Source organism: Lynx canadensis, chromosome D1 (assembly GCF_007474595.2).
Source record: "Lynx canadensis isolate LIC74 chromosome D1, mLynCan4.pri.v2, whole genome shotgun sequence".
NCBI lineage: Eukaryota > Metazoa > Chordata > Mammalia > Carnivora > Felidae > Lynx > Lynx canadensis.
The window spans coordinates 6,901,220-6,927,937 of record NC_044312.2 but is presented as its reverse complement, the minus strand read 5'-3'; the positions used below and the strand labels follow the sequence as shown (position 1 = coordinate 6,927,937).

The window sequence follows — 26,718 nt, the reverse complement described above, 5'->3', positions numbered from 1 at the left end:
CTTCTGTTCTGAACGTAGGCAAAACCTGTTAACATTGTTACATTCCCAGCATCTGATATAATGCCTGGCAGAGATGCTCAGTAAATACTGTAGAGAAAAGAAAGGAAAGGGTGGAGGCAGGGTGGTTGGAATATCCCAAGATGGCTGGATACAAATACTCACTTTCTACTCAGTCCTCCTTTACCTTCACCAGTAATAGTATATTCAGAAAATAATCTTACCTCCTACTTGGGTAGCACTTTAGTGTTTTAAACTGTGTCATGTTTAATTTGTTCTCCTTAATCATCTTATGAGATAAGAAGGATAGGTACTATTCTCTCCGCTTTACACGTAAGAAACTGAGGCTCAATGAAGCTAAAATGTTTTGCCTGTGGCCCCACAGCCATTAAGCGTCAGAGCCAAGGTACACATCCATGCATGCTCTTTCCGTCTAATCAAATCTCCCGTGAGATGATTGTCCTGCATCAGTTTTCAGCAAGTTCCTGGAGAGCATCCATGGTCAGCAGACAGCCAGACATTTTTGGAAGATTACGTTTAGCCTCAAGGCAAAACAGCTTGGCCTTCTGGCACTCTGTTCCCTTGGCCATACGGGGTTGACACTCGTTCCAGCTGTCGAGCCTTCGTAATCTTCCTGAACAAAACGGGAGGCAGTGACTCCATTGTACCAGGAGCTCTGGAGGTTATTCCTCCAAGTCTGAATTCTGCAGACCAATATGCTAACCTTACATAGCGTGACCAGGTGGATTCAGGAGGGGCTTGGAAAGAAGGATTCAAGCTGGCTCTCCTACCTAACATAGGTGACTTTGGTCAGGTTACTTATCCTCTTGGAGTCTTGGTTTCCTGATCTGTAAAATGAGGCTGACAATACCCACCTTACAAATTCTTGTAGGAAATAAAGAACGTAGAAAATGCAAATGAAGATCTCCAGCTCGGGCACTGGCACATAATAAATGCTAAGTAAGTGATTGAAAAAAAGTATTCCTTTCCAAACCAAAAGCCTTCAGAAGCTCTGATTCCAATGATACAAGGCTTTGATCCTGTGAATCTCCTTTGGTGTCCATGGACCCTGCAGCCTCATTTAACTCACTCTCTTAAAGTCTGAATTTGTGAAGTAGGAAAATTCAAGCTCGGCTTGAAGTCTGTTCAGTATGTTGGTGCCTGGGGCCAATGAGAATTCACATTCCTTCCATTGAAGCAATTTCAAAGTGCCCTCTTCTAATTCTCTCTCTCTCTCTCTCTCTCTGTCTTTAATGTTTATTAACTTTTGAGAGAGAGAGGGAGCACAAGCTGGGGAGGGGCAGAGACGGAAGGGGACAGAGGATCTGTGCTGACAGCAGAGAGCCTGATGTGGGGCTTGAACTTGTGAACCGTGAGATCATGACCTGATCCAAAGTCAGATGCCTAACTGACTGAGCCACCCAGGCACCCCTCATTTTCTCTTTTATGAGGTTAAAACTGCTTATTTCTATTTCAGTCCTGGCCATTGTTATATTGTGTTGATTCCAGCATTAATATCATGCCAACAATGACACAGGCATGTAAGATTACTATAAACATAGCTGAACATTAAAATATTAAAAATGGCTACATTTTATTTTTATACATATATCTTGAAATGGAATGTTTAAATGCTATTTCAGAGACAAATTTTATAGTTGGAAGAGACAAGACAATATCTAGTCCAATTCTTTGAATTTAAAAATAAGGAAGCACTTTGGAGCTGTTTTTTTTTTTCTGTAAATCTGTTTTTTCCAAAAAGATCACACAGTCACTAATATGTTTCTCTTATATCTGTTTTGTTTATTTAAAATCATAAATTTGTGGAGAACAGGACTCTTTGATCAAGAGACAAAGCTTTTCTGTTTCCTATTTGGGGAGAATATAATGGAAATTACCTCCTAGTTCCCAGGCTCTGCCTGCCTGATTTTCAGTTTGCCACACTGCATTGTCTTTCTGAAACCAAGTGAGAGGGGCACCTGAGTGGCTTAGTTGGTTGAGCATCTGACTTTAGCTCAGGTCATGATCTCACAGTTCAGGAGTTTGAGCCCCGCATTGGGCTCTGTGCTGATAGCCTGGAGCCTGCTTCAGATTCTCTCTTTCCCTCTCTGTCTGCCCCCTTCTGTGCTCACGCTCTGTCTCTGTCTCTGTCTCTCTCTCTTTCTCAAAAATAAATTAACATTTTTAAAAAGTCATTTAAAAAAATAAAAATAAAACCAAGTGAGAAATAACATGAAAGCAATAACTAATATGCTTCATTTAAGCATTTCAGGTAAATGGCTAACATTTTAAATAATTTCACACTAAATTCTTTCCTTTTTTCTTACAACATTCCCTATGTTGGTTATAGTTCATTTATTTTATCAGATTGCTTTCATAATTTTATCACACTCATTTCAATGCTAAAATAAAATAGTAAAATTGAATAGCAAGATGTCAGATACTACATTACTATTACAAACTGAAGAGACTGAGGGACACCTCTCCTGACCCACAGGAAAAAGTAAAACCCTTGAAGATCAAAAGAAACTAGAAACTTCACTCACTAGATTTAGAATTTCAGTAATTTCAAAAACACATATATTAAATATGCTTAATTTCATACTATGATAGATGTGGGATCAAAGACTACTTTGGTCACCACTATTTTTTTCCAGGGCTGTGAATTTCAGAGGATTCACCACTTTTTTTTTTTTTTTTTTTTTTACACATTTGCCTTTGATATAGTGATTAACTGTGGTGAGGACATTAACTGATCTTTATTCTCAAAGCTCCTGGGGATCAGATCTGCCCTGTTCTGCAGACTCTCTCAAGAAAGATACTGCAGTGTTTATCCCTGGATCACGGTGATATTAATCACAACAGTATTGTTTCAAAGTCTAAATCAGTCAGTATACTACAAAAAGAGAAGGGGAGGTTTACTAAGCATGTGTTATTTACTCTGGAATAGAAAACCCACAGAATTTTGGAGTTGAAAAGGATGTTAGATCATCCTAGGATAACTTTCATTTCAACCTGAGGAAAAAAGCTTAGAGAAGTAAACTCTAGCATTTACAAACGTGTGTGAAAATTGTGTGTGTGTGTGTGTGTGTGTTTAAGTGTGTGAGTGATATTTGTGCACAGTCTACTAACTAGCTATAATCTCTATTTAGGGAAATAAACTTAGAAGTCTAGCTAGAAATTTGGGTTAACAAACGGGAAATTTCCTCAGAAATGAGGGTTATCTGGTATGCACATGGTTTACAAGAAAGCTGGTGTATATTTTACCAGGAGAAAGTTGGATCGTGATAGAGCCCTGTCATTCTAGGAGTTTATGGATTTTTAAATACCTGAACTGTTTTAAACCCACACAAAGGAAAAAAGAGCAAATAGACAAAAAGTTCTTCTCTTCTTTGCTTTTTTTAATGTATTGATTTTGTTCATTCAGTAAGTCTTTATTGAATGACTAATGAATCAAATGTTGACTTAGATACTTGGTTTCCAGGCATAACCCAGACATTGTTCCTGGTCTCAAGGACCTTCCACACTAAAACTTTTGTTTACAATTGATGGTATAGAAAAAAGTAACTTCAGTATAGAGACACCTATCCAATAATTGATAAGACAAAATAACCATGAAATAGTAGCGTTACGTATATATATATTTTTCTTTCAGGTCAAACACTTTTCAAGGTAGTAATCAAATCTCTTTCACCTAAAGAGTTAGTCCGGATTCACGTCCCCAAACCTTTGGACAGGAATGATGGGACATTTTTGGTGCGATATAGGATGTATGAAACTGTCAGTGAAGGGCTGAAGATAGAGGTCCTTTATGGTGATGAACATGTGGCTCAGTCTCCCTATATTTTGAAAGGTAAGTGATTATTATACAGTGCAGAGCCAGCCTTATATGTGTAGACCCCATGCGTTTCAAAATGGGTTATGATGACCTTGAAGTCATGTACAACAGAGTAAACATTGTATGCATACCTCCTGGAGCTCATTCTGACTGGTTCTTTCCCTGCCTTGGATCCTTTCCTCACTTATATACACACTTCAGAAACCCTAAATACTTGAGGGGGAACCTTTTGCAGATCTCTGGAGTTTTCTTTCGGCATAGTTCTCCCCTTTCATAGACTATGCCCTATAAATTCTAGCTGCCTTGTTCTCCCTGGACACTCTGCTCTGTCCCCTCAACTCGGTGAGATTGCTGGGCTCAACCTATATTTCTCCCCCTGTTTCCATAACCTAGAAACTCCCTTAAGCAGTAACCTTAGGAATTGTGGGCTTTATCTCATCTCCTTCCTATTTGTCAGACTCAGTGTCCTTTACTGCCTCATGTCTGGTGGCTTAAAAAACTGTTTCATGTATTTTGCCTGTTTCTTGATAGTTTCAGTGGTAAATCCATATTACTCACCTTGGTCGGAAGTAGAAATAGTCAAGAAACACAATCGTTTGTTATAAATTTTTATGTTAAGTTAAATATAAATATATTCTGAAGTAAAATGTAAAATTTGTATAAGGTTCTTTTAAAATGAGTCCTCAGAGAAGTTTTATACTTATGGCTGGGTATAAAATTTAAATTCTTTTTTAAAAATTACACTGCCGGGGCGGTACCTGCATGGGTCAGTTGGTTAAGCATCTGACTCTGGATTTCGGCTCACATTATGATCTCGTGGTTTGTGAGTTTGAGCCCTGCGTCTCGCTCTAAACGAACATTGCAGAGCCTACTTGGGATTCCCTCTTTCTCTGCCGCTCCACTGCTTGTGCTCAATCTCTCTCTTTCAAAATAAATAAATAAACTTAAAAAAAGAAAACAAAGAAGAAAATTACACTGCCAGATACCCCTGGGTTACATATTTCTTCTCTGAGATGTGTTGACGGAAATGATTTTAGAGATTCAGTGATTTAGAGATTTAGAGATTCTCCATCTTGTCTTTAAAAAAGTCACCACCCCTACTATATAATAATGCCTCAAAAGCAATACATTCTCTTTTTCTTTGCTAAAAGGTAAGTTGTTTTATGTTCTCCAGGCACTTATAACGCACTAGAACTGAATTCAGCAGCTAGTTGGCTGAGAGTGGGTGATATGGGGAGAGAGCATATGCTCTGTAGGTCGTCTAGAGGTGTACAAGATGGGGATGAAAATGGAAGCATGGGACTCTGACATAACTGCTTTCACCACTGACTTGTTTAGGGCAGATTATCCCCATCTGGATAACCTTAGAATTCACCAAGAAATCATCCCACGTTCATATCAGGGGCAGAAACAACTCCCTGTGTTGTGGTGCTTGTTAATGGAGCATGGCATTACACATGTTTTGCCTTCCCTAGGACCAGTGTACCACGAGTACTGTGAGTGTCCAGAAGAGGATCCTCAGGCCTGGCAAAAAACTCTGTCTTGTCCAGCCAAGGAACCACAGATTGCAAAAGATTTCACTTCTTTCCCCAGCATCAATCTCCAGCAGATGTTAAATGAAGTTCCGAAAAGGTTTGGGGATGAAAGGGGTGCCATTGTCCATTACACGATTCTCAACAACCACATCTACCGGAGATCTTTAGGGAAATACACAGACTTCAAAATGTTCTCAGATGAGATTTTGCTGTCACTGGCAAGAAAGGTATGAGAGCATGAACTCATTGGTTCTAAAAACAATATATAATTGACCCTTAAACAATATGGGTTTGAACTGCGTGGGTCCACTTATACATGGATTTTTTTTTTAAATAAATACAGTACAGTACTCTAAGTGTATTTTGTCCTCCTCATGACTTTCCTAATGGCAGTTTATTTTCTCTAGCTTACTTTATTGGAAGAGCACAGTATATAATATAACATACAGAGTATGTGTTAATCAACAGCTATGTCATCGGTAAGGCTTCCAGTTAACAGTAGGCTATTAGTTGTTAAGTGTTGGGGGAGTCTAATCTTATACACAAAATTTAGGTTGTGTGGGGATTGGCACCCCTAACCCCTGCATTGTTCAAGGGTCAACTGTAGTTTAATTATGTAGTTGTAACATTGCGATGCCTGGAATAACAGTGGCAAAGGATAGAAATGGCTTCTGGCCTTGCAAATGTGTAGCTAAGATGTCCACCACCTGAGTGTTCATCAGTTCTCCCCTTTTATGGATCTTTCTTTCCTTTAATATTTAAATTAAATGGCTTGAGCCCCCATCCCAGGTAAGTAGGCCCTGCATAAAACTCCCAATGCTTTCGTGGACTCCCAAACATTTTTAGCCCCAAGGTCACTTCTTGTAGTTCTCCCTCCATTCAGATTTCACTTTCTGCAGCTCTTTTGTTTCTTATTACCTCAAAATGACTTGAACTTAGACCACTTTTCCTTGTTTTATCCTAACCATCTCGAAAAGATAGTATGCATGGCACGTTTTGTTGATGGTTCTAGTAACAGAGAGGTTATTTTGTACCATTGTGTAGTAAAAGCCAACCAAACAAAAATGCTAACATTTAAAAATAGACATCCCTGGGGGCACCTGGTGGCCCAATTGGTTAAGAGACTCTTGGTTTCGGCTCAGGTCATGATCTCGTGGTTGGTGAGTTCAAGCCCTGTGTCGGACTCAGCACTGACAGTGCAGAGCCTGCTTGGGATTCTCTATCTCCCTGTCTCTCTGCCCCTCTCCCACTCATGCTCACTCTCTCTTTCAAAATAAGTAAGTAAACTTTAAACAAACAAACAAACAAATAAATAAAAATAGACATGCCTATATTAATCAGAATCAGACTTCAAATTGCCTTTTGTTCCTCCTGCTTCCTGACCATGCAGAGTGAAGGGTGAGGATGGGAGTTTTTCTACCTTTCCCACTCAAGATTGTCAAGGTAGTTGTCTAAACCAAAAGCCAACTTGGGTGATACGAGTTACACACTTTCCCAAGTGTGCTGAATGTGTGGCTGCAGTCACTTCTTATTTTATCTTATTTTTTTAATGTTTATTTATTTTTGAGACAGAGAGCATGAACGGGGTAGGGTCAACGAGAGAGGGAGATACAGAATCCGAAGCAGGCTCCAGTCTCTGAGCTGTCAGCACAGAGCCCGACGTGGGGCTTGAACTCACGGACCGTGAGATCATGACCTGAGCCGAAGTCAGATGGTTAACCGACTGAGCCACCCAGGTGCCCCAATCGCTTCTTATTTTAAATAGCAGCCTCCTCCCCGCTCCGCACTCGCCCACGGTATGAGCGCATCGCAGGTACCTGATCACAAAGGTGGTCCTTTCTTCCTGGCCTACCGCCCACCAGTCCACCCTGCCCTGTGTCCTACCTTGTACTCATGTTGCTGCCTCTAGAGCAGTGGTTTTTCCTAGTGATTAATTTGCCCCTTAGAGGACATTTGGCAAAGTCTCGAGACAGTTTCCATTGCCACAACTTGGGGGTTGCGACTAACGTCTAGTGGGTGGAGACCATGGATACTGGTCAACATCTTACAATGCACAGAACTGCCTACAGCAAACAACTACCCAGACCAAAATGTCAATACTGCTGAGATGAAGAAACCCTGTTCTATAGTGAGAACTTCTGGTATGGAGTTTGTTGTTGTTGTTGTTTTGTGTTTTGTGTGTTTTTGTTTGTTTTAGGTTTTTTTGGTTTATTTTATTATTTATTTATTTAGGTGTGGAGTTTGTTAATGAGTTTATAAACAATAGTGGGGAAGCATGAGGTTGAGTAGTCCCATCCCTGGCCCTTCCCTCTTGTTCTGGGTTCTTTGCCCAGTGGCTGGGAAGAAATCCAAGACAAATGAGACTCATCTCTGGACTTCGAGCAGCCTGCTCTGGTGGGACTTGTTTTGTTATTTGGAAGCTGGAGTGGTGTATGGATATAAACAAATTGTACTTCATCATGGTAGCTTGTAAGGAAAGTAGGTGCCCAGGGTGAAAATGTCTGAGGAGGGGGAGTCATAGAGGAGGTAACATCAGGTCTGAGTTTGAAGGATGAGAAAGGAGACCACCAAGTGAATAAGGAGGAGAAGAATATTCCAAGTGGGAAGGGAATTGCATAGCAGAGTGGCTGGCGTTTTCAGAGAGCAGCCTGAAGTTGACCGGCACCTTCTCGGGTGGAAGGTGAGGCTTATAGCTTAGCTGGAACGAGATAACAGGCCTTGCCTTCTAGCCAGACAGTTTACACCTTGTCCTGTGGGCTTAAGGTTCTCTTAAGCTTCTAGTAACATGAATTTGGGTTTTAGACATTTAGGCAGCAAAGTGAGAGCTAATCAGAGTGGGGAGAGCCTCGAGCAGAACACCTAGTGAGGAAGCTACTGCACCATTCTAGGCAAGAGATGGGAAGAGCCTAAACAAGGCATCGACCGCGGAGATGGCCACGGAGTGGCAGATTCCGGAAGCAAAGGTAGACGTGACATGGAGGTTTGATACTCAAGGAAAACAAGGGCTTGGGTCTAACCTTGTCAATTCTTTAGTAGGCAGCTGGCAGAAAGAGTTCTTGAAGCCCTTTATTTGTACTGTTCTTTTTTTTTTTTTTTGCAACGTTTATTTATTTTTGGGACAGAGAGAGACAGAGCATGAACGGGGGAGGGGCAGAGAGAGAGGGAGACACAGAATCGGAAACAGGCTCCAGGCTCTGAGCCATCAGCCCAGAGCCCGACGCGGGGCTCGAACTCACGGACCACGAGATCGTGACCTGGCTGAAGTCGGACGCTTAACCGACTGCGCCACCCAGGCGCCCCTATTTGTACTGTTCTATACCATGTCCACTGCTAGAACAGTAAGCAATTTTGATAATTTATCTATATTTTTATTAAGTAATCTCTATGCCCAACATGGGGCTCAACCTCACGACCCAAGATCAAGAGTCACACGCTCCACCGACTGAGCCAGCCAGGTGCCCTGATACTAAGCGATTTGAAACACCATCTCTGGACAGAAGGAGCTTACTCCTGGTTACATGAATTTGCCATCTACCATCCTCACCCTCGATTTTCTGATACTGCTGATGACTGACAGGCAATTTTCTCGCCTCTACTCTTTCCAAATGTTCACTTTTGCCAGACATATTTTAAAAAGCCAAAGAACAGAAGCATTTAGTACCCAAAACTGAGGTCTTTGCAGAACTGATGTTTCATCTTTTGTTTATTTAGGTCCTTCTCCCCGATATAGAATTTTATATTAATCTTGGCGATTGGCCTCTGGAGCACCGAAAAGTCAATGAAACCCCTGGCCCTTTGCCTATCATTTCGTGGTGCGGCTCCCTGGATTCACGAGACATTATCCTTCCAACATATGACATCTCCCACTCCACACTGGAAGCAATGAGGGGTGTCACAAATGATCTCCTCTCTATTCAAGGAAATACAGGTAAATAAAAGTTTGTTCTCGAAGACAGAGGTAAAAGGGAGTGTTCAACCAGAGAGAATAAAGGTATATATTTAAATAACCATCATTCTTCTTTTCTAACCGAGAAAAAAAGGGCAGTGTAGGATTCCTCTAATCCAAAACTTAGATGTATGGGTTGGACTAGTAAAATCCAGACCTGCCGTAACTGGGTCTCCTTTGAGTTGGTCCTTTGTAAATACCATTTGAAAATATATATTTGGTAAAATCGTCACTTAATTCTGACTCCAGTGCCTTTATATTGCTGGATGGAGCCAGAAAGCATTTTGAAAAATATAAAATTATATGTGGATGTAAGAGAATTGTTACAGCAGTGTTATTTGGATATTATTCCCTCCATCATGTACTGAGGAATTTTCTCATTTCTTCCTTCTGCCTTACTTGATCCTTTAAAACCTGAATTCTTTCTGCCCCTCCCCCACTCCCATTTGATGGCCTTACATTTTATGGCCCAACACAACTTTTTATTAAACCAGACTCCCTGAGTAGAATAAACCCTGCCTAACCCTGCCTGTCTTTATAAACTCTGTTCCCATTTATTGTGATTTGGTGGACTTATTTGTCAGATGCGACCGAAGACTCTTTGCAAACTACCTGAAGATAACATGGGTTCAAAACTGACTTTTTATTTGGTAACAGTGAATTCTTGAGAAGTGTACTAAAATATTAAAGAGAGTGACCCTCTCCAGTTTGTATGTTTTACAATTTATCCCTTAGAAGAGTAACAGGTGTTAACTAATGACCTCTGTTTAGAATCATAGAAACAGATTTAGTTAATTCTTCTAGAATATTTCCCTCTCGGGAAAGAACCCCCCCCCCCACACACACACACATATTTACACACATGCATATAGTTGAGTTATATATATATATATTTTGATTTCAGAGCATATTAGACAATCCTCCCTGTATTCAAAGGTGATGTGCTCAAAAATCTGAGCAACCTAAGGATTAAAGATGTGGGTGTTACCTAGTTATATAGTTTGTTCTGGTCACCCAGTCTAAGAACAAAAGCCTAGCTCATTTTTTATTGTGAAGCACAAAGGATGGAAGAAGCTAATGCCTGGGTGAGTGGCCAAGTCGCTGAATGTTTTTCGCTTTGAACTTGATCCAGCGTTATTTTGGATAACTCCTAAAGTCATACAACAGACACTCTAGCATTTGAGTGAGCTCTCACAGGTAGACAAATAGGAGAAATGAGAGAATTCTTTTATGTGATACAGCAGATAAAAGGGCTGTTTTTGAAAGTCTAAACTGGAAAGTATCTCAGGAAGGTACTCAATCCCCTATTTTTTGGAAACAGCACCTTACTTTAGAAGATGAGTTGATGATAAAAGAGCTTTAACATCTTAAATGACAATGGTATATTAAAGATGATTATGCTTACCATTTTTATAAATGTCAAACTCATAATCATATTTTTTTATGGCTTCAAACCTCTAGGGCCTTCCTGGATCAATAAAACAGAAAAAGCTTTCTTCAGAGGTAGAGATAGCCGAGAAGAGAGACTCCAGTTGGTACAGATGTCCAAGGAAAACCCAGAGCTCCTAGATGCAGGAATTACAGGATATTTCTTTTTCCAAGAGAAAGAAAAGGAGCTTGGAAAAGCTAAATTGATAGGTTTCTTTGATTTCTTTAAGGTATGCGTTTATGTCTTCCTGTATGAATATGAAGTGATAAACTTGCATTAAAAGTCTACCAAATCACTGGGTGGGCAGATTTCTCCAGTCTTTTGAGCTGGTACACCCACACTTTCTTACTTTCTCCCTTCCAAGAATAGGGAATTAGAGCATTCATTGTGGTCTCCTTTTTGGTATTTTTGTTTTTGTTGGTTCTGTCTACCCAATGGCCAGGACTGTATTTAATACTATAGTACGAGGATTAACCTGGGGTTTTGGGTGCATTTATTTATCTGTTTTTTTCTTGTTTAGACTTATTTTATAAGCTGGGACTATAAATACCTTTTACATAAAGTGATCTTAAATGCCTTTTGTAAACAGAAAGAGTATAAACTCCATATAAGTATGGAACTATGGTACGCGTCCTGCCTCTGCCATTAACTGTGGGACCTTCATCTCTTAGCGCCCCTAAACATGCAAGATGCCTGCCTTGCTCCTTCAGAGCACTGTCATGAGGCCCAAAGGATAGAGATGTGAACAGTATGACAGAATCTGACTGGCTAGAAAACTCTTTGGTACCAGTTACTTAAGAAAAAATTAATTACCAAATCTGTGAGTACATCCTGTTCATATCGGTACGATAGAATGAAAAAAACATTGGATTTGAACTCAAAGAATAGAGGTTTATAAATTTATCTGAACACCAGTTTTCTCATTTGTAAAAAAAAAAAAAGAAGGGGGGGAAGAGAGGGTATCATAATATGTGCTTCACATTATTATGATCAAGTGAGGTTTAATTCCTATGAAAAGTGATTTTGAAATGTAAACCAAGCCTTATTAATCCAGCAAATATGTAAACCGAGTACATATTGTGTCGCAAGCCATCACACTAGTCCATGAACTTCTCCACATTTCTATGTGCTCAACTCTAAAATTGAGCTTTCTGGAGGTAACACTTTCCTTTTTCATACTTATGTAGGTATAAGGAACAAGGGAAATTAGGTATACATGAAAGTGTAAATTGTTACCAGAAGTCAGTTTTAATAAACCTAGAAAATAAAAAAATTTTTTTTCTAATGTTTATTTATTTTTGAGAGAGACAGGGTGCAAGTGGGAGAGAGGGAGACACAGAATCAGAAGCAGCCTCCAGGTTCTGAGCTGTCAGCACAGAGCCTGACCTGGGGCTCGATCTCATGAGCCATGAGATCATGACCTGAGCTGAAATCTCACGCTTAACCGAGTAAGCCACCCAGGCACCCCAAACATAGAACTTTTGAAACATTTTCCTCCCTGGTCACAGAAATCTGAATCCCCATTACATAGAGTTGAAAAAGGTACTCCTATTTCCTAAATTATTTCCTAAAACTATTGATTATCTTATCCTTAAATACATTATATTTCTTTTTTTTTAAGATTTTCTTTTTGAGAGAAAAAGAACGAGTGGGAGAGGGGCAGAGAGAGGGAAAGAAAGAATCCTAAGCAGGCTCTGTGCTATCAGTGCAGAGCCCGATGGGGGGCTCGAACTCACGAACTGTGAGATCATCACCTGAGCCAGATCAAGAGTTGGATGCTTAACCGACTGAGCCACCCAGACACCCCATTGCATTGTATTTCCTAAAATCGATGTGCTAAAGGCTGCTTATGATTTTAATACAAAGAGAAAATGTGAATTACAAAATGAAGTGTATAACTTTTAAACAGTGAAATTGGAACATGGAAAATAACTGCTTTATATTTAGTATTATGGTGTTGATGACAATCAGAAGTGAAGCAAATGGCTGTTAAATTTCTTCTTTGTTTATGTTTGTTTTAATCTTTTAGTACAAGTATCAAGTGAATGTGGATGGGACTGTGGCTGCGTATAGATATCCGTACCTCATGCTGGGTGACAGTCTGGTTCTGAAGCAGGACTCAACATACTATGAACATTTCTATATGGCACTAAAGCCTTGGAAACATTATGTCCCAATTAAAAGAAATCTTAGTGATTTACTAGAGAAAATTAAGTGGGCCAAGGTACGCTTTCTGGAGTTTTAATTTCTTGAGGTGATAACACACTTACCAATGTTATTTACATGAGTTCCATCATGATGCAATTTACCTTGACATAATTTAGTCAGAGAAATGTTATTTTCTGGAACTTTTGTTCCCTTGAAATAGCTAAAGAATCAACATTGAGGTCATTTTAATACCCTTTATCAACATTTTTGAGGATTTTTAGAAGAGTTGGAAGTCCAATGTTATATGGAATGTATAATATAGAATATAACAGTGTTATATAGAATGTAGATTTTTCTGAAGGAATCACTATTCATGCATACACACACTAATCAAGCAAAAACACACCGAATGCAAATCGCTGATTGAAAATCCCAGGGTTAGAGTGCTTTATGCACAAGAAGACATTAAAAGCAATTACGATGCTCTTTTCTTGTTCCCAGTTAGGAAAAAGGCACAATCGATGCATGCTATACAACATCCCAAGAATTACAAGTTTTCCATAAAATATGATTTGTTTTCATATTTTTTAAAGAAAAAGTATTAAAAAGCTGTTCTGTTTTATTATGAAGCTCTAGAAATTTACCCTTTCTTTATAAGATTTTGTTCTAAGTTTCTGAGAAGCAGTGTTTGGGTATGCAAATAAGTGGGTGCCCGAGGCAGAATCATTTTTGTGACCTTTAATAAAAAGGATTGCTTGCCAGTGGCTTTTCCTGTGGGCAGCAGAGTAGAATATTAGCTATTTTCCAAAAGTATAATTAGGAATGCTGAGTGTTCCTGGTAATGAAGGAACAGCCTGCTGGTACCAATCGCCGAATTTACTATTACAGCAGTAAGATAGACTTTCACGGGTACTGCTTGGTAACAACTTTGGGGCTCTGACTGCAAATTAAAATGGAGCTCTTAAGAGATGTTAGAACATAAAAAGTGATTCATTCTACTCCAGTTTGCATTTTAATACCAAGCAGAGAGGCTAGGATGCGGGAACAGAGGATGAGCCCTAAATGTCCTCGGGAGCCAGGAGACACAAGAGAAGCTGCATGTTGGGTGAAGGTATGGGGCGGGAGGGGGTGGGGGGAGCTTCTGAGCCAGTGGAACAGGGTCCAAACACGTGTGACCATTGCTGTGTAACAGATGTCTAGCAAAGTACCTCGTCTATTTTTCAGAGCCTCGTTCTGAGGCTGTTTTCATCCTGTTCCGGGTCTTCCATGCTGTTCACATTTAACCCGACATCGGCCCTGCTTCACACTCACCAGTAGCCTTCTTTGGGAGGGTGGGTGGTCACAGGAGTACTTTTCATTTATCGTGTGGTTGTTTTTTTAAACCTTTCAGGAAAATGATGAAGAAGCCAAGAAGATTGCCAAAGAAGGGCAGCTGAGCGCCAGGGACCTGCTGCAGCCACACCGGCTTTACTGCTACTATTACAGAGTATTCCGTGTGAGTGCCCTCGGACCGTCCTGCCGGGAGTGGGGGGGGAGCATCCTCAGACCCCATGCTGGGCCTGGGTGCCTCACTTCTTCATAGGGTTCTGAGAGTCAGTCCACGGAACTCTGGCCAAGCCGAGCACCAGCCCGCAGAAAGACAGGATCAGTGCTAAGTCTTTTTGTGGCCCCTGTATTTTTATCTCCACTCGGTATTATGAAAAACAGTGCACCGAGCCCTTCCAAATCTAGATGAAAAGCTCCCCCTACCTTGGCAGTGCTTTTATTAAGTGCCTTGTGGAATTCCTTGTTTAGGTATTTTCTGAACCTCAGAGGATATCTTCCCTCCTCTAGAAAGTAAGGGGGTTGGACTGGAGATCATGAACATCTCTTTCTGCTCAACGTGTCTGCCTCTTTGTTCTTACTACTTAAGATTCATGCTTTTGGTATCACGGTATAGGATGGAAAGCCAATATTTAGCTTGCTGTAAAAAACAAACAAGTGAAATGCATTTATTACATTTTTTTTAATGTTTTATTTATTTTTGGAGAAAGAGAGAGACAGAGTGCCAGTGGGAGAGGGAGACACAGAATTGAAAGCAGGCTCTAGGCTCTGAGCTGTCAGCACAGAGCCCAACGTGAGCTCGAACCCACAAACCGTGAGATCATGAACTGAGCCAAAGTCAGACCCGTAACCGACTGAGCCACCCCGGCACCCCAAAATGAAATATATTTCTAATGGTTCTAACACCTTAGGCCTAAAATACGGAAATGCAAGGATTGGTTCTTTGAGTACCTATCTTGTGTTTTTACACAGTAAAATCTCACCAGGAAGAAAAAAAAAAGAGAAATAATACTTCTGTTTTTAACCTAAACTTATTTTTCTGTGGGCAGAAGAAAAGTACATTTCTCGGGGCGCCTGGGTGGCGCAGTCGGTTAAGCGTCCGACTTCAGCCAGGTCACGATCTCGCGTTCCGTGAGTTCGAGCCCCACGTCAGGCTCTGGGCTGATGGCTCAGAGCCTGGAGCCTGTTTCCGATTCTGTGTCTCCCTCTCTCTCTGCCCCTCGCCCGTTCATGCTCTGTCTCTCTCTCTGTCCCAAAAATAAATAAACGTTGAAAAAAAAAATTTTTAAAGAAAAGTACATTTCTTCAGATGCTGGGGGATATTGTTCTCTCGTAGAAAAATTAAAATGATAAATTACACTATTTACTAAAAGTAGCCTTTCCCTTAAATGAGTCGTGCACCCTCTGTTGGTCTACCTGTAACTTGAATAGTAGGGGTTTTTCACCCTAAATTATTAAGTTGGTTCCTGTACTCGTGTCAGTATTTTTTGGGGTTGGGCCCCCCACCAGGAATGTCCGGCTCATCGTATATGGAACCACTGAACTGGAAGTCTAATTTTTAGGAATATTTCAGTCAGTGGCCAAGTAGGAGGACACCACGCAGGTCTGTAGCCAAAACATATGTGGCCCTGAGCCTAAAGGGAAGGGTGTGTGGGACCGCCAACTTTATTTTGAGATACATAACATCTTTGTTGATTTGAGTGTTCAACACATTTAATTATTCATTCATCAGTGGAGGGTAAATGCCAAGAGGTGCTGTTATTTCAAATGGGGATGCCTGGCTTGACCTCCTTTTGTGGAGGCTTCCTACGTCCACAGAAAATTATAGATTGGGGTTCCTTGTTAGATTACGAAATATTGCACTTAGTACCCGTAACAACTGAAGTTGGGACTGGAATAAACCAGACCTTTGGTTGTAGTCTCAAGATACACAGCACTAGGGCGCCTGGGTGGCTCAGTCGGTTAAGCGTCGGACTTCAGCTCCGGTCATGATCTCACAGTTCTTGAGTTTGAGCCCCTCCTGGGGCTCTGTGCTGGCAGCTCGGAGCCTGGAGCCGGCTTCAGATTCTGTGTCTCCCTGCCCCTCTGCCCCTCCCTCGCTTGTGCTCTGTCTCCCAAAAATGAATAAACGTTAAAAGAAAGAAATTTTTTCTAAAGATACACAGCCGCTAGGAAGGATGGCGTGAGTGGGGTAGGGAGGGAGGATCCAGTGGGATGACGTGGGGACTAATCTTTGAGTTGCCTTCACACGCACATTCCAGGAATATGCGGAGCGCCAGTCCAGCAAACCGGAAATACGCGACGGAATGGAACTTGTTGCTCAGCCTGGTGATGACACGTCCGTGTGCCAGTGCCACCGCGAAAGACCTTCCAGAGAAGAGCTGTAAGTCAGCTCACATTCACAGCCCTGCGTGTGTGGCCGGGGAGTTGCCTGCAAGCGTTCAGATCATTCAGGTAGAGGCCACCCTGTGTCGAGCGCAGTTCAGGAGACTTAACGTGCATGGATAGAGCAGTAGGAGAGCCAGCATTACATGTGTCTTTAAGTGTTATTTTCTTTTGTGTAAAAACCGCTATCATCGGCATCAGTTTGTTTTTTTAAAAAGAAAACTTGCGGGTCATAGTAGATAGGCTTGCCCAAATATCACTCTCTAGGAAACTGTTGGCGCCATATTTCTTGGTGTGTTCCTGCCCCTTGTTCACTTTCCCTCCTCCTCTTCCAGTTATGAGGAAGAAATGCTTGTGCAGGGTCCTTCCGTCTCATTGCGTAATTTCTTCTCCTGCAGGCTGCTTTTGGCATTCAGTAATGGCAAGCCCCCTCCTGGAAGGTCTGATAAGAACAGTTAAGGGAGGAGCGGATGGTTCCCTTATTAAAGGTAGCTTGGAGACTAGGGAGGCAGTATTGTCTTAAAGCTCACTTGGATCTTTTTAGCTAAGTTTTACCGAAGCCTGGGACAAAATTAAGGAGAAATTGTGTCGTAAGCTAGTAATTTCCAATCTACCTGGGTGGGACACCCAGCAAGGACAACACGGTTATTAAAGTACATGAGAACATCCTATGGGAACCATTCATTATCTATCTATTGAATAGAGGGAAGATAACGATAGTCAGGTGGGGATCTTTACTTTTTTTTTTAATCTATAAAAGGATACTTGAAAACATCTGCCAGAAGCAACAGTAATAAGCCTGGTATTTTGGGAATTCACTAATATGCTGACAAGAAAGGCAAACATCCTGAATGCATCCTTGCTGTTGCAGTGGTTTGGCACTGCTAAGAGAAAAACTTTGAAATTTCCTTCGCCTTTTTTGGACGGGGTCAAGACTTAAGACTTAACGCCCAGAACTTCGTTACACACTCCTTGTAAAACCACCCATCCAAGAGTCATTGGTCATGTCGCTAATGAGCACTTCCCCAAAGCAAGAGCTATCTACCCTCCCAATCTAAAAATATTGACTCCTCTCATTGAAATATTTACTTAATCTGGAAAGCACTGTAATGTAACCACTTTAAAGTAGTCATATCTTTTTCTGAAGGTCAAGAAGAACACAGAATTGTGTAACTAGACAAAAGCAAAACCATATTTAAGAGCAGTGTAACCAAAGCCAAGTACCCAAGGAAAACCAATACCCACCAGTTGTTCCCAAGTACACGGTCACAGGGCAAGCTGTACTGGGACCATAACCTAATGAATCCATGTCCTGTATATATTGTACCCCGAGTTTGGGGTTTGTCAAGGCCGAGATTATGGAAAGAAAATTTGCCCTCCCTCATACCTCCCTGCCCACCAACCCCTGCTCCTTCCTTGTGGCTGATGGCATCTTGTTCAAAACATCTTAAATTTTTTAAATATCTATCACCAGCTGCCAAACAAGACTGAGAGTGAAAAGTGAACTGAGATACATCAGGCAGCCTCTGAGCGTGGAACAGAGAGGATGTATTTAAGAAATTAAGTGGAGCCCTCAAAGTTAGCTTAAATGGTTTTCTGGTTTGTGGACATGAATATAACCTAATAAAGTAGTTTTACTAAAACCATGATTTTTCCCTTCGAATTCACACATTACCCACATAATCCATTAGTCATTTTTAATACTTCAACTTTCATTTAAAAAATCTGATATTTCAAAGAAGAGGACTGTAAGGATGTGCAAGTAAATATAGCAAGTGCATTTGTCTAAATAAGCTGCCAGGGTATTTGTTGCAGCACTGTTTTTATTAGTAAAATGTCGGAAACACCTTGAATAGCTTTCATGAAGGAACTGGCCAAATAGATAATGATATACAAAGGAATATAATACAACCATTAAAAAGAATGAAGTATCTCTAAACATACTATCATGAAAGATTTCCATTACAGTATTCAGTGGAAAAAGTAAGTTACAGAACAGCATGTATAATGTGAAACCATGAATGTAAAAAACAAAAATATGTTTGTATGGTTGAAAGTTTGGAAAGATTTTATTTACCAATATCTGAAGGGACGGAGAGAAGGGAATTTTTACTTTTTTGCTATATACCTGTCTATGATATTTGTTTTTACTGCAAGTATGAATTAGACTATAAAATAAAGAAAAATGTAAACCTAGGAAAAGACTGTAAGTGCACAAAAGATATATATAAGAAAATGGATATTTATATTTTCCATTATGCTGTTTTTAAGTCTACTATGTCTAGAATTTTGTATCATGGGACATATTTTATACACTTTTAAATAAAATAAATTTTCTAAATAATATTTTGAAAAAGACAACTTTTGTTTTGAAGAAAGTGGGGCGCCTGGGTGGCTCAGTCAGTTAAGCGACGACTTAGGCTCAGGTCAAGAGTTATCAGAGCCCTGCCTTGGGCTCTGTGCTGACAGCTGGGAGCCTGGAGCCTGTTTCAGATTCTGTCTCCCTCTCTCTCTTCCCCTCACCCCTTCTCTCTCTCCCTCTCCCTCTCCCTCTCTCAAAAATAAGTAAATATTAAAAAAAAAAAAAAAAAGATTGTAACAACCTATAGCCCTGGTATTTCTGCAACTGGGTTGGTCTAATTATAATTTTATTGTGTCTTTATGAGTGAATGAACCCAAATTTATATCACCACCACTCAGTCCCTAGTGGGATTTCCCTAATATTAGGGGGAAAGAAATTTGTGCTTGACACCATTATTTTTCTGATTCCAGGTTAAAATAACAAGAAGTGCAATGTCTTAGTTTAGGTCGTCATTATACTGGTTTAGTTGTTATACTGGTTTAGTAAGTTATACACGACTTACTGTAGTGATCACTTAGCAATAAATGTATACACGTACGAAATCATGTTGTACACCTGAAACTAATGTATATGTCAATTATACCTCAATTTAAAAAATAAAACAGGTTTAGGATTTACCAGCTAAAGAGCTTACATTTAGAAATCTCATTAGATTACAAACACGTGTCACTTTTTGATCCTGAGCACTAGATGCCAAATCGCTAGAAGGATCAGTTTTCTTATTTACAAATGAATAAATGACTTACATATGAAAGCTTTTGTGTATTTCTCCCACATCCTTAAAGCCCTTGGAGGCAGTGACCAGGCTTTATAATAAGTTTAGCCCCAAATCGCGGAAATACACTGTGGTTTCCCTTTCAAAATGCTTTGCCTCAAAGCCTTTAACAATCGCAACGAGAACTGACAGGTTCAACTAGCCTCACATTTTTTTCGTTTTTGGATACGCGGAAGACGGAGGCGCAGCCGGGGGGTGGTGGAGGAGGGAAGCTCGGCGCTGAGGGGCGGGGCCTTGGGGGGCGGGGCCGAGGGATAGACCGGGGCGGGGCCTTGAAACCGGCCAGAACGGAAGTAGAGGTGCGTAGCTTCCGTTTGCAGTGCTAACTAGAAGTCCTGTGGAGCCTGGTACAGCGGCGTAGAAAGGTGAAGGGAAGGTTGTACCCCCACCGTGTGTGCCCATGTCACAGCTGGTCTCTCGTCTCTGTACCCTCTGTTCTTAGACCACCCTTGTCCAGCGCCCTAAAGCCCCCCCCCCCCGCGCTTGAGTTCCGCTCCCCAGCCGACCCCCGTGAAAACGTTTGGTCTCCTCGGAGCCCCCCCATCCCCGGGCCTCCAGCCTCCGGTTTCCAGCGCTGCCCACGATTGAGCCCTGCGTCCTCGGCTCGGCCTCGGGGAACTCGCGCGGCCCTGGCTGACGCGGCTCCTGTTCGGCCTACAGCCTCACGGTCCCCGATCCTCGCCCCTCCGCGGAGACGCGGTTTCGTCTCCCTGGAGGCCGGGGGCGAAGTACTTGTTAACCCGCCTCACCTTTTTTCCGTTATACCCGTGAAATGGTTTTCGTTATGTAGAGATGGAAGAGCGTCTGCCCTCCTCCGCCCTCGGCAGAAAGCACAGGAAAAAAGGAAGAGCGAGATTACAAAACTGAGAAAGGTCCTGAAACACCTTGGTTTATTCATTAAAAACAAGATAGGAGGTTCCGATCCCAGCAAATTAACTTTAGTACTCTTTCCCAGCTTTTAAAGTAAGTGGAACTGAGAATTCAGAGATTTATCTTGTAGGCTTTTTCTCATGAAGATAAAAGACTAGTGGAGCCATAATCGATTTAATAAAAATTGTCACCGAGTTGGGGTAGACAGAAACCTTCCATTTCTGAATCTGTAATTGGAAGCTGGTGTAGTAAATTCCTTCATTACTTGAGCAGTGGTTTTATAGTACTTTCTAGTGTCTTACAATGTATGCAGTGTTTTCACGTTGGTGCATTTGTTTAGAGCCTCATAGTAACCCTGTGAAAGCAGTATCACTTTTTATCTAAGGCCACCAGCTGTCCCTACCCCCTTTCTTGACTCTTAAACCTCCTCCAAAGACTTTTTGCCACCCTTCAGTTTATCCTTTTTGCACTTAAAATTTCTCCCTCACTATGGGATCATACCTAATAACATTTTAATATGCTTTAATGTCTGTCCTATTAAAAAAAAAAAAAAAAACCACCCTGGGAATCCATTCCTGCCCACCAGCTGTTGCTCTGTTTCTGCTTTTTTTTTTTTTCTTCAATGTTTTTATTTATTTTTTAGAGAGACAGACTGAGTCGAGCAGGGGAGGGGCAGAGAGAGGGGAAAACAGAATATGAAGCAGGCTCCAGGCTCTGAGCTGTCAGCACAGAGCCCAACATGGGCTTGAACCCATGAACCATGAGATCATGACCCAAGCCAAAGTCAGACACTCAGCCGACTGAGCCACCCAAGCGCCCCTGTAGCTTCTTGACAGAATTCTAAGCACTTGTTACCGTACCTGCTGTCTGGATTTGGCCTCTTCCTCCACCCAATCCCTGGCCTTCTTCCTTGCTACTCAGCTGAAAACAGTGCTTCTCAAGGTTACCAGCGACTTTATCTGGCCAAATCTAGTTCTTTATTCTTAATTTACTTGACCCTTCAGCATTTGATGCAGTTGAGCACGTTCCCTTCCTTGAAATATGTGGGATATCATCACTCCTCTCTGGTGTGACTGGTTTCCGAATCATGTTAATTACAAGTACTGGAAGATACTGTGTCAGTATTTTGTGCTGTTCCTGATGTAATGGTGACCTATACAACACGTTTATAAATTTAGTGGCCGTTAACATTTTCAATACCACTTTGTTAAATCTAGACAACCAGCAGAACAGTAAATCAAGTCCTGGTTTATAGTTCTTGTCAGTTTCTGTGATGAAAATAGCCTGGCCGTGACCAATTTCGAGACAGCGAAATGACCCCAGGTATTGGGAAGACGTGTGGTAGTGCACCATGACATTATTTACACATATACCGATAGACAACATATGGAGACTAGTAGTTCTCAACTACAGGTGGTTTTGCTCCCCAGGGGACGTTTGGCAGTTTCTGGAGACATTTTCGGTTGTCACAACTGTGCTTCCATCGTCTGGTGGGTAGAGTACAGAGACTGTGCTCGACATCCTACCACATACAGGACAAGGCCCACAACAGAGAATCCAGCCAAAGTTGTCAGTAATGCCGCTGCAGTGAACGTAAATAACCTCAAGAAATAAACAGTAAAATGTAGTGTAGGAAAGGAAAAAACTTTTTCTCTACTATTTTAAGTTTTAAAATTGAGACCCGCACATTAAACTGACAAAAGACAGATTGACCAGAGAAACATTTTATTTGATGTTAATATTTCAATTTTACATGCAAATGGGGGTCTCACAGAAAAGGAATTAAAAACCCAAAGAGGACGTTAGACCCAGGGATTTATATACCATTTTAACAAAGAGTTATGAAGGGAGTTTGGATTTACAGAGGTAGTAAATTGTGGGAAGGTAAATATATTGGAGAAACTATTAAAAGGTAGGGGTTATTTTAGTTAGATTTGTAAAGACCTGTGTCAGTGTCAACTTTTTGTGTCTGGTGATGGTTAGTTTTCTCCTATTGGGATGGGAAAGCAGAGAGGCAACACCTTTGCAAAGGCAAATTTGGGTCCTGCTTTTAAACAGGTGGGAAGGATACAGAGATTTTCCTGCCTCTGTTCTTTCTAGATTGCCTTCAGCTCTAAATAATTCTTACGCAGGGGCACCTGGGTGGGTCAAGTCAGTTACGCGTCCGACTTGGGTTCAGGTCATGATGTCACAGTTCATGGGTTTGAGCCCTGCGTCAGGCTCTGTGCTGACAGCTCACAGCCTGGATCCTGCTTCAGATTCTTTGTCTCCCTCTCTCTGTCTCTCCCCGACTCACACTCTGTCTCTTCTCTCTCTCTCTCAAAAACAATAAACGTTAAAAAATTAAATAGTCCTTGTGCCAGAGTGGCATGTTTTCAGGTGGTATATTACGGTCCCCTGTAATAGTAAGATCACTGGTGGGGGATACATTTTGAGTATTAGTTGACTTTATTTTACTCTAAGTTTAAACAATCTTTAGTAGTCCCTGTATTTAAAAACCAGCTCACAAAATTCCTGAGCATTTAAATTTTGGTTCCACGCAGCCAGTACAAGCTGTGGTGCCCTGGACAGTAGTTGATAAACCAGTTGTTGATAGTCCACTTCCCACCTGATCATAGTGCGGCTCCTGGTACCTCTCTCGCCTCCCCCCCCCCACCCCCCAACTTCTGCCTCTTCTCAAAGCTCCAGCAATACTGCTTGCTTGCTTTCAGCCACTTGAACACACCAAGCTCTTTTATCTCAGGGCGTTTTTATCTCCTCTGCCTAGAACAGTCTCCTGCAACTGTCCTGCCTCTTTGCATCTTGAAAATTAATGTCTTCTTAATAGAGGGGCCTTCCCTGACTACTTGTGCCAACATAGCCCTGATCATTTTTCATCCCACTATTCTGTCTTTATTGCACGTGCATTTCCTTGAGTTTTTACCTACATATTTTAAATAACATGTTAGTCTACTTGTTTTGTATTTGTTGTAAGATTTTATTTTTAACTAATCTCTATACCCAACATGGGGATCAAACTCCCAACCCTGAGATCTAGAGTTTCATGCTCTACTGACTGAACCAGCCAAGTGCCCCTGCTCTTGGTGTCTTTTCTTTCTTTTTCTGGTTTGTTTATTTTTGAGAGAAGGCGGGAGAGGCGCTGAGAGGCGGGGACAGGGGATCCAAAGTGGGCTCTGAGGTAACAGCAGAGAGTCTGATGCAGGGCTCGAACTCACAAACTGTGAGATCGTGACCTGAGCCAAAGTTGGATGCCTAACCCACGTGCCCCCTTGGTGTCTTTTAGATTTAGTTATTATCTGGTAACTTCCTGTTGCAAACCTCTTGGACCGAAGTGCCACAACACACATATTTACGCATACTCATCCTCTGCCCTCATCTTCCTGATTAAAAACACAACAAGAATCCTGCCATCATACTAGGTAGGCTTAAGAAATTTTAATTGCATACAATATAAGCTTGAGTTGTTCCAGAGTCAGCCTGCTTTGGAGACAGGAGCCAGTCGCCAATCATGTGATATTCAAATTCATATTATCACGGGTGGTATTATCGTAGGCTATATAATTATGGGGTATTACTGTTGTAATGCCAGTAGAGTTAATACTAATATTTACATAGTTATGACTGTATAATTACTCATGGCAGAGCCAGAGCGATAGCTTAGTTTTTTAGTTTCCTTTTGCCCCAGTTGGAGAGATACTTAAGAAAACACAAGACAGGTGATGTTGCTCCTCTGGTGTAACCCTCCACAGCCACCCGTCACACTTAAAATTCTCACTTTCCAGGATTCAAGGTCCTGTAGGACCTGTGATCCCACTCCTCCTCTGCCTTTATCTCCCACGTCTTCTCTGTCTCTGGCCACAGTCACACTGGCCTTCGTCCTGTCCCACCTTCCTGTTTTCAGTGCCTTCACTCCTGCTGTTCTGTCTACGGAGTTCTTGGGGTGTGAGAATGACCCCCTCCATTTCATTCAGCTTTGTGCTCAAGCCAGTAACAAATTAATATGTAGAACTTTTAGCCTTCTTTATCATCCGTTGTATAATTCACTTCAATATTTATTCAAAACAGTTTTTAATGGCTGCATGCTATAAATGAAATGTTAAGATCTGCCCCAGATTCCCAACACCCACCCTACTAAACCCCATCCAAACAAGGGGACTGAAGTACCAGTAAGAACTCAAGCAAGATTAAGAGCAAGATATATATAGATATAGATAGATAGGTATCTTATATATATCTTATATATCTGTATATCTATATATATCTTATATATACATATATCTTAATTGTCATGTATATATTGATATATCAGACACCACTTGCAAGGATCATAGATATATAGAGATATGTATCAGGTATTGATCTATAGATGCCAGTTTTTAGAAAGTTAAGCAGACACTATTTAAAAAAAAATTTTTTTAATGTTTGTTTATCTTAGAGCGAGCGAGTGCAAGTTGGGGAGGGACAGAGAGACATGGAGACACAGAATCCGAAGCAGGCTTCAGGCTCTGAGCTGTCAGCACAGAGCCCGATGCGGGGCTCCAACTCCCAAACCGTGAGATCATTACAAACCATGGGATCATGACCTGAGCCAAAGTCTGACGCTTGACCAGCTGAGCCACCCAGGCACCCCTGTGAGTCCCCATATTTTACAGATGAGAAAACTGAAGCTCAAATTAGCTCTATGAGATCAGTACTGTGAGTCCCCTTATTTTACAGATGAGGAAGCTGAAGCTGGAATAAGTTAAATAACTTACACAAGATCACACAACTGAGTATGAGGTGGAATTTTTTTTAGGATTCAAACCCCAGTTTATCCTACTTTAGACCCATAGACTTAACCTATATCCCTCTGCCGCCTATATTGTTAAAACTATTTGAAGAGAAAAAATTCAGACACTTTTGCACAGAGCACTTTGTCCCTACCCTAAAAATGTCAATTTTTAAAACTCCGTAATAGTCAGGAAGAAAACATTTCCTGTTTTAAGCTTACAAAAAGAGAGAGAGAGAGAGAGAGAGAGAGAGAGAGAGAGAGAGAGAGAGAAAATAACCAATTAAAATATATAGATTTTTTCTTTAATTTTTCCTATAAATGGCATATCCTTTAGAGAATTTTTATGTTTGGTCTTTGTCTCTTTAAATACAATACACGTGAAAAAAATAATAATAAAATAAATACACGTATTGATGTCTGTTATGTATTTAAATACTTAAGGGGTTTGGGATTTATAAATCCTTATAACTCTCACATTTCACAAGTAAGTAGAAGTTGAGAATTTAAAATTTTGAGTAAAATTTATTCCCTTAGGTGAGACTCTGATAAAGCATCTCACAACCACACTGCTGTTAAAAAGGTAGTGAATAACATTATTTATACTGTGAAGTATTAATAACAGAGATTAAGTAAAACCCAATGTTCTCCCTGTGTTCAGTGCCGTGCTTTTTTTTTTCCTTTATATTTGACTATTGCAGCGTTGTATCCTTTATAATGTAAACTCACAGAATTGTGACACTTGAAAGTGCTGTTGGAGTTAATTTATTGCAGTGCTTTGATTTTACAGTTTATGAAACTGAAGCTTAAAGATGTTGAGCTGTTCGTCTCCGGTTCTGTTAGGTAACAGTGTGAACGGAAACTAATCCACACCTGCAGGCTTTTTCAGTAGTCTTCCTCCTGTGGTTATGTGTATGAAAACTGCCACAAACAGGGGCTTACTTGCAAAGCTTATGTATAGCTTGCATTTCCTCTCTGTGTGCCGCCAACAAGTAGAACTGTAAATCGTTTATATAACCTAGGCAAACAAGATTCTTGCATTACACTTCTCTGATAACACTGGAGTAATATTAGAACAGTTTCATTATTTGACCTGATCAGTCATTCAGTTTTGAATGACATCCTTTTTAGGGTAATAAATGCTTAAAAGGATTGAGCATACTACAGCTTTATTTTAGGTGTGATAAAATATGCATCTTAACCACTTTTAGGTGTACAGCTTAGTGGTATTGAATACATTCATGATGTGCAGCCATCGCCACCATCCATCTCCATAACTCATTTTATAAAACTGAAACACAATGCCCATTAAAGGATAACCACCTTGTACCCCTTCTGTGCC

The 26,718-nt window shown here is 41.0% G+C and overlaps 2 protein-coding genes across 4 annotated transcripts in view; both read left to right on the top strand.

The window, feature by feature from the left end:
- POGLUT3 (protein O-glucosyltransferase 3) overlaps positions 1–18,947 on the top strand; it is a 28,595-nt gene extending 9,648 nt beyond the window's left edge. For 2 of the 3 annotated variants that reach the window (XM_030332143.1, XM_030332141.1), the window contains exons 2-8: positions 3,653–3,850; positions 5,311–5,597; positions 9,082–9,298; positions 10,778–10,974; positions 12,775–12,969; positions 14,284–14,388; positions 16,478–18,947. In XM_030332143.1, coding sequence (XP_030188003.1) covers positions 3,766–3,850; positions 5,311–5,597; positions 9,082–9,298; positions 10,778–10,974; positions 12,775–12,969; positions 14,284–14,388; positions 16,478–16,603 — 1,212 coding nt within the window. In that variant the 5' untranslated portion in view covers positions 3,653–3,765 and the 3' untranslated portion in view covers positions 16,604–18,947. The remainder of the gene's footprint in view (positions 1–3,652; positions 3,851–5,310; positions 5,598–9,081; positions 9,299–10,777; positions 10,975–12,774; positions 12,970–14,283; positions 14,389–16,477) is intronic. The other variant, XM_030332142.1, reaches the window with a different exon arrangement.
- Positions 18,948–19,995: 1,048 nt separating this feature from the next.
- Positions 19,996–26,718, top strand: part of CD1H11orf65 (chromosome D1 C11orf65 homolog) — a 59,888-nt gene continuing 53,165 nt past the window's right edge. The window contains exon 1 of the mRNA XM_032595008.1: positions 19,996–20,103. The gene's annotated coding sequence lies outside the window, so the exon portion shown is untranslated. The remainder of the gene's footprint in view (positions 20,104–26,718) is intronic.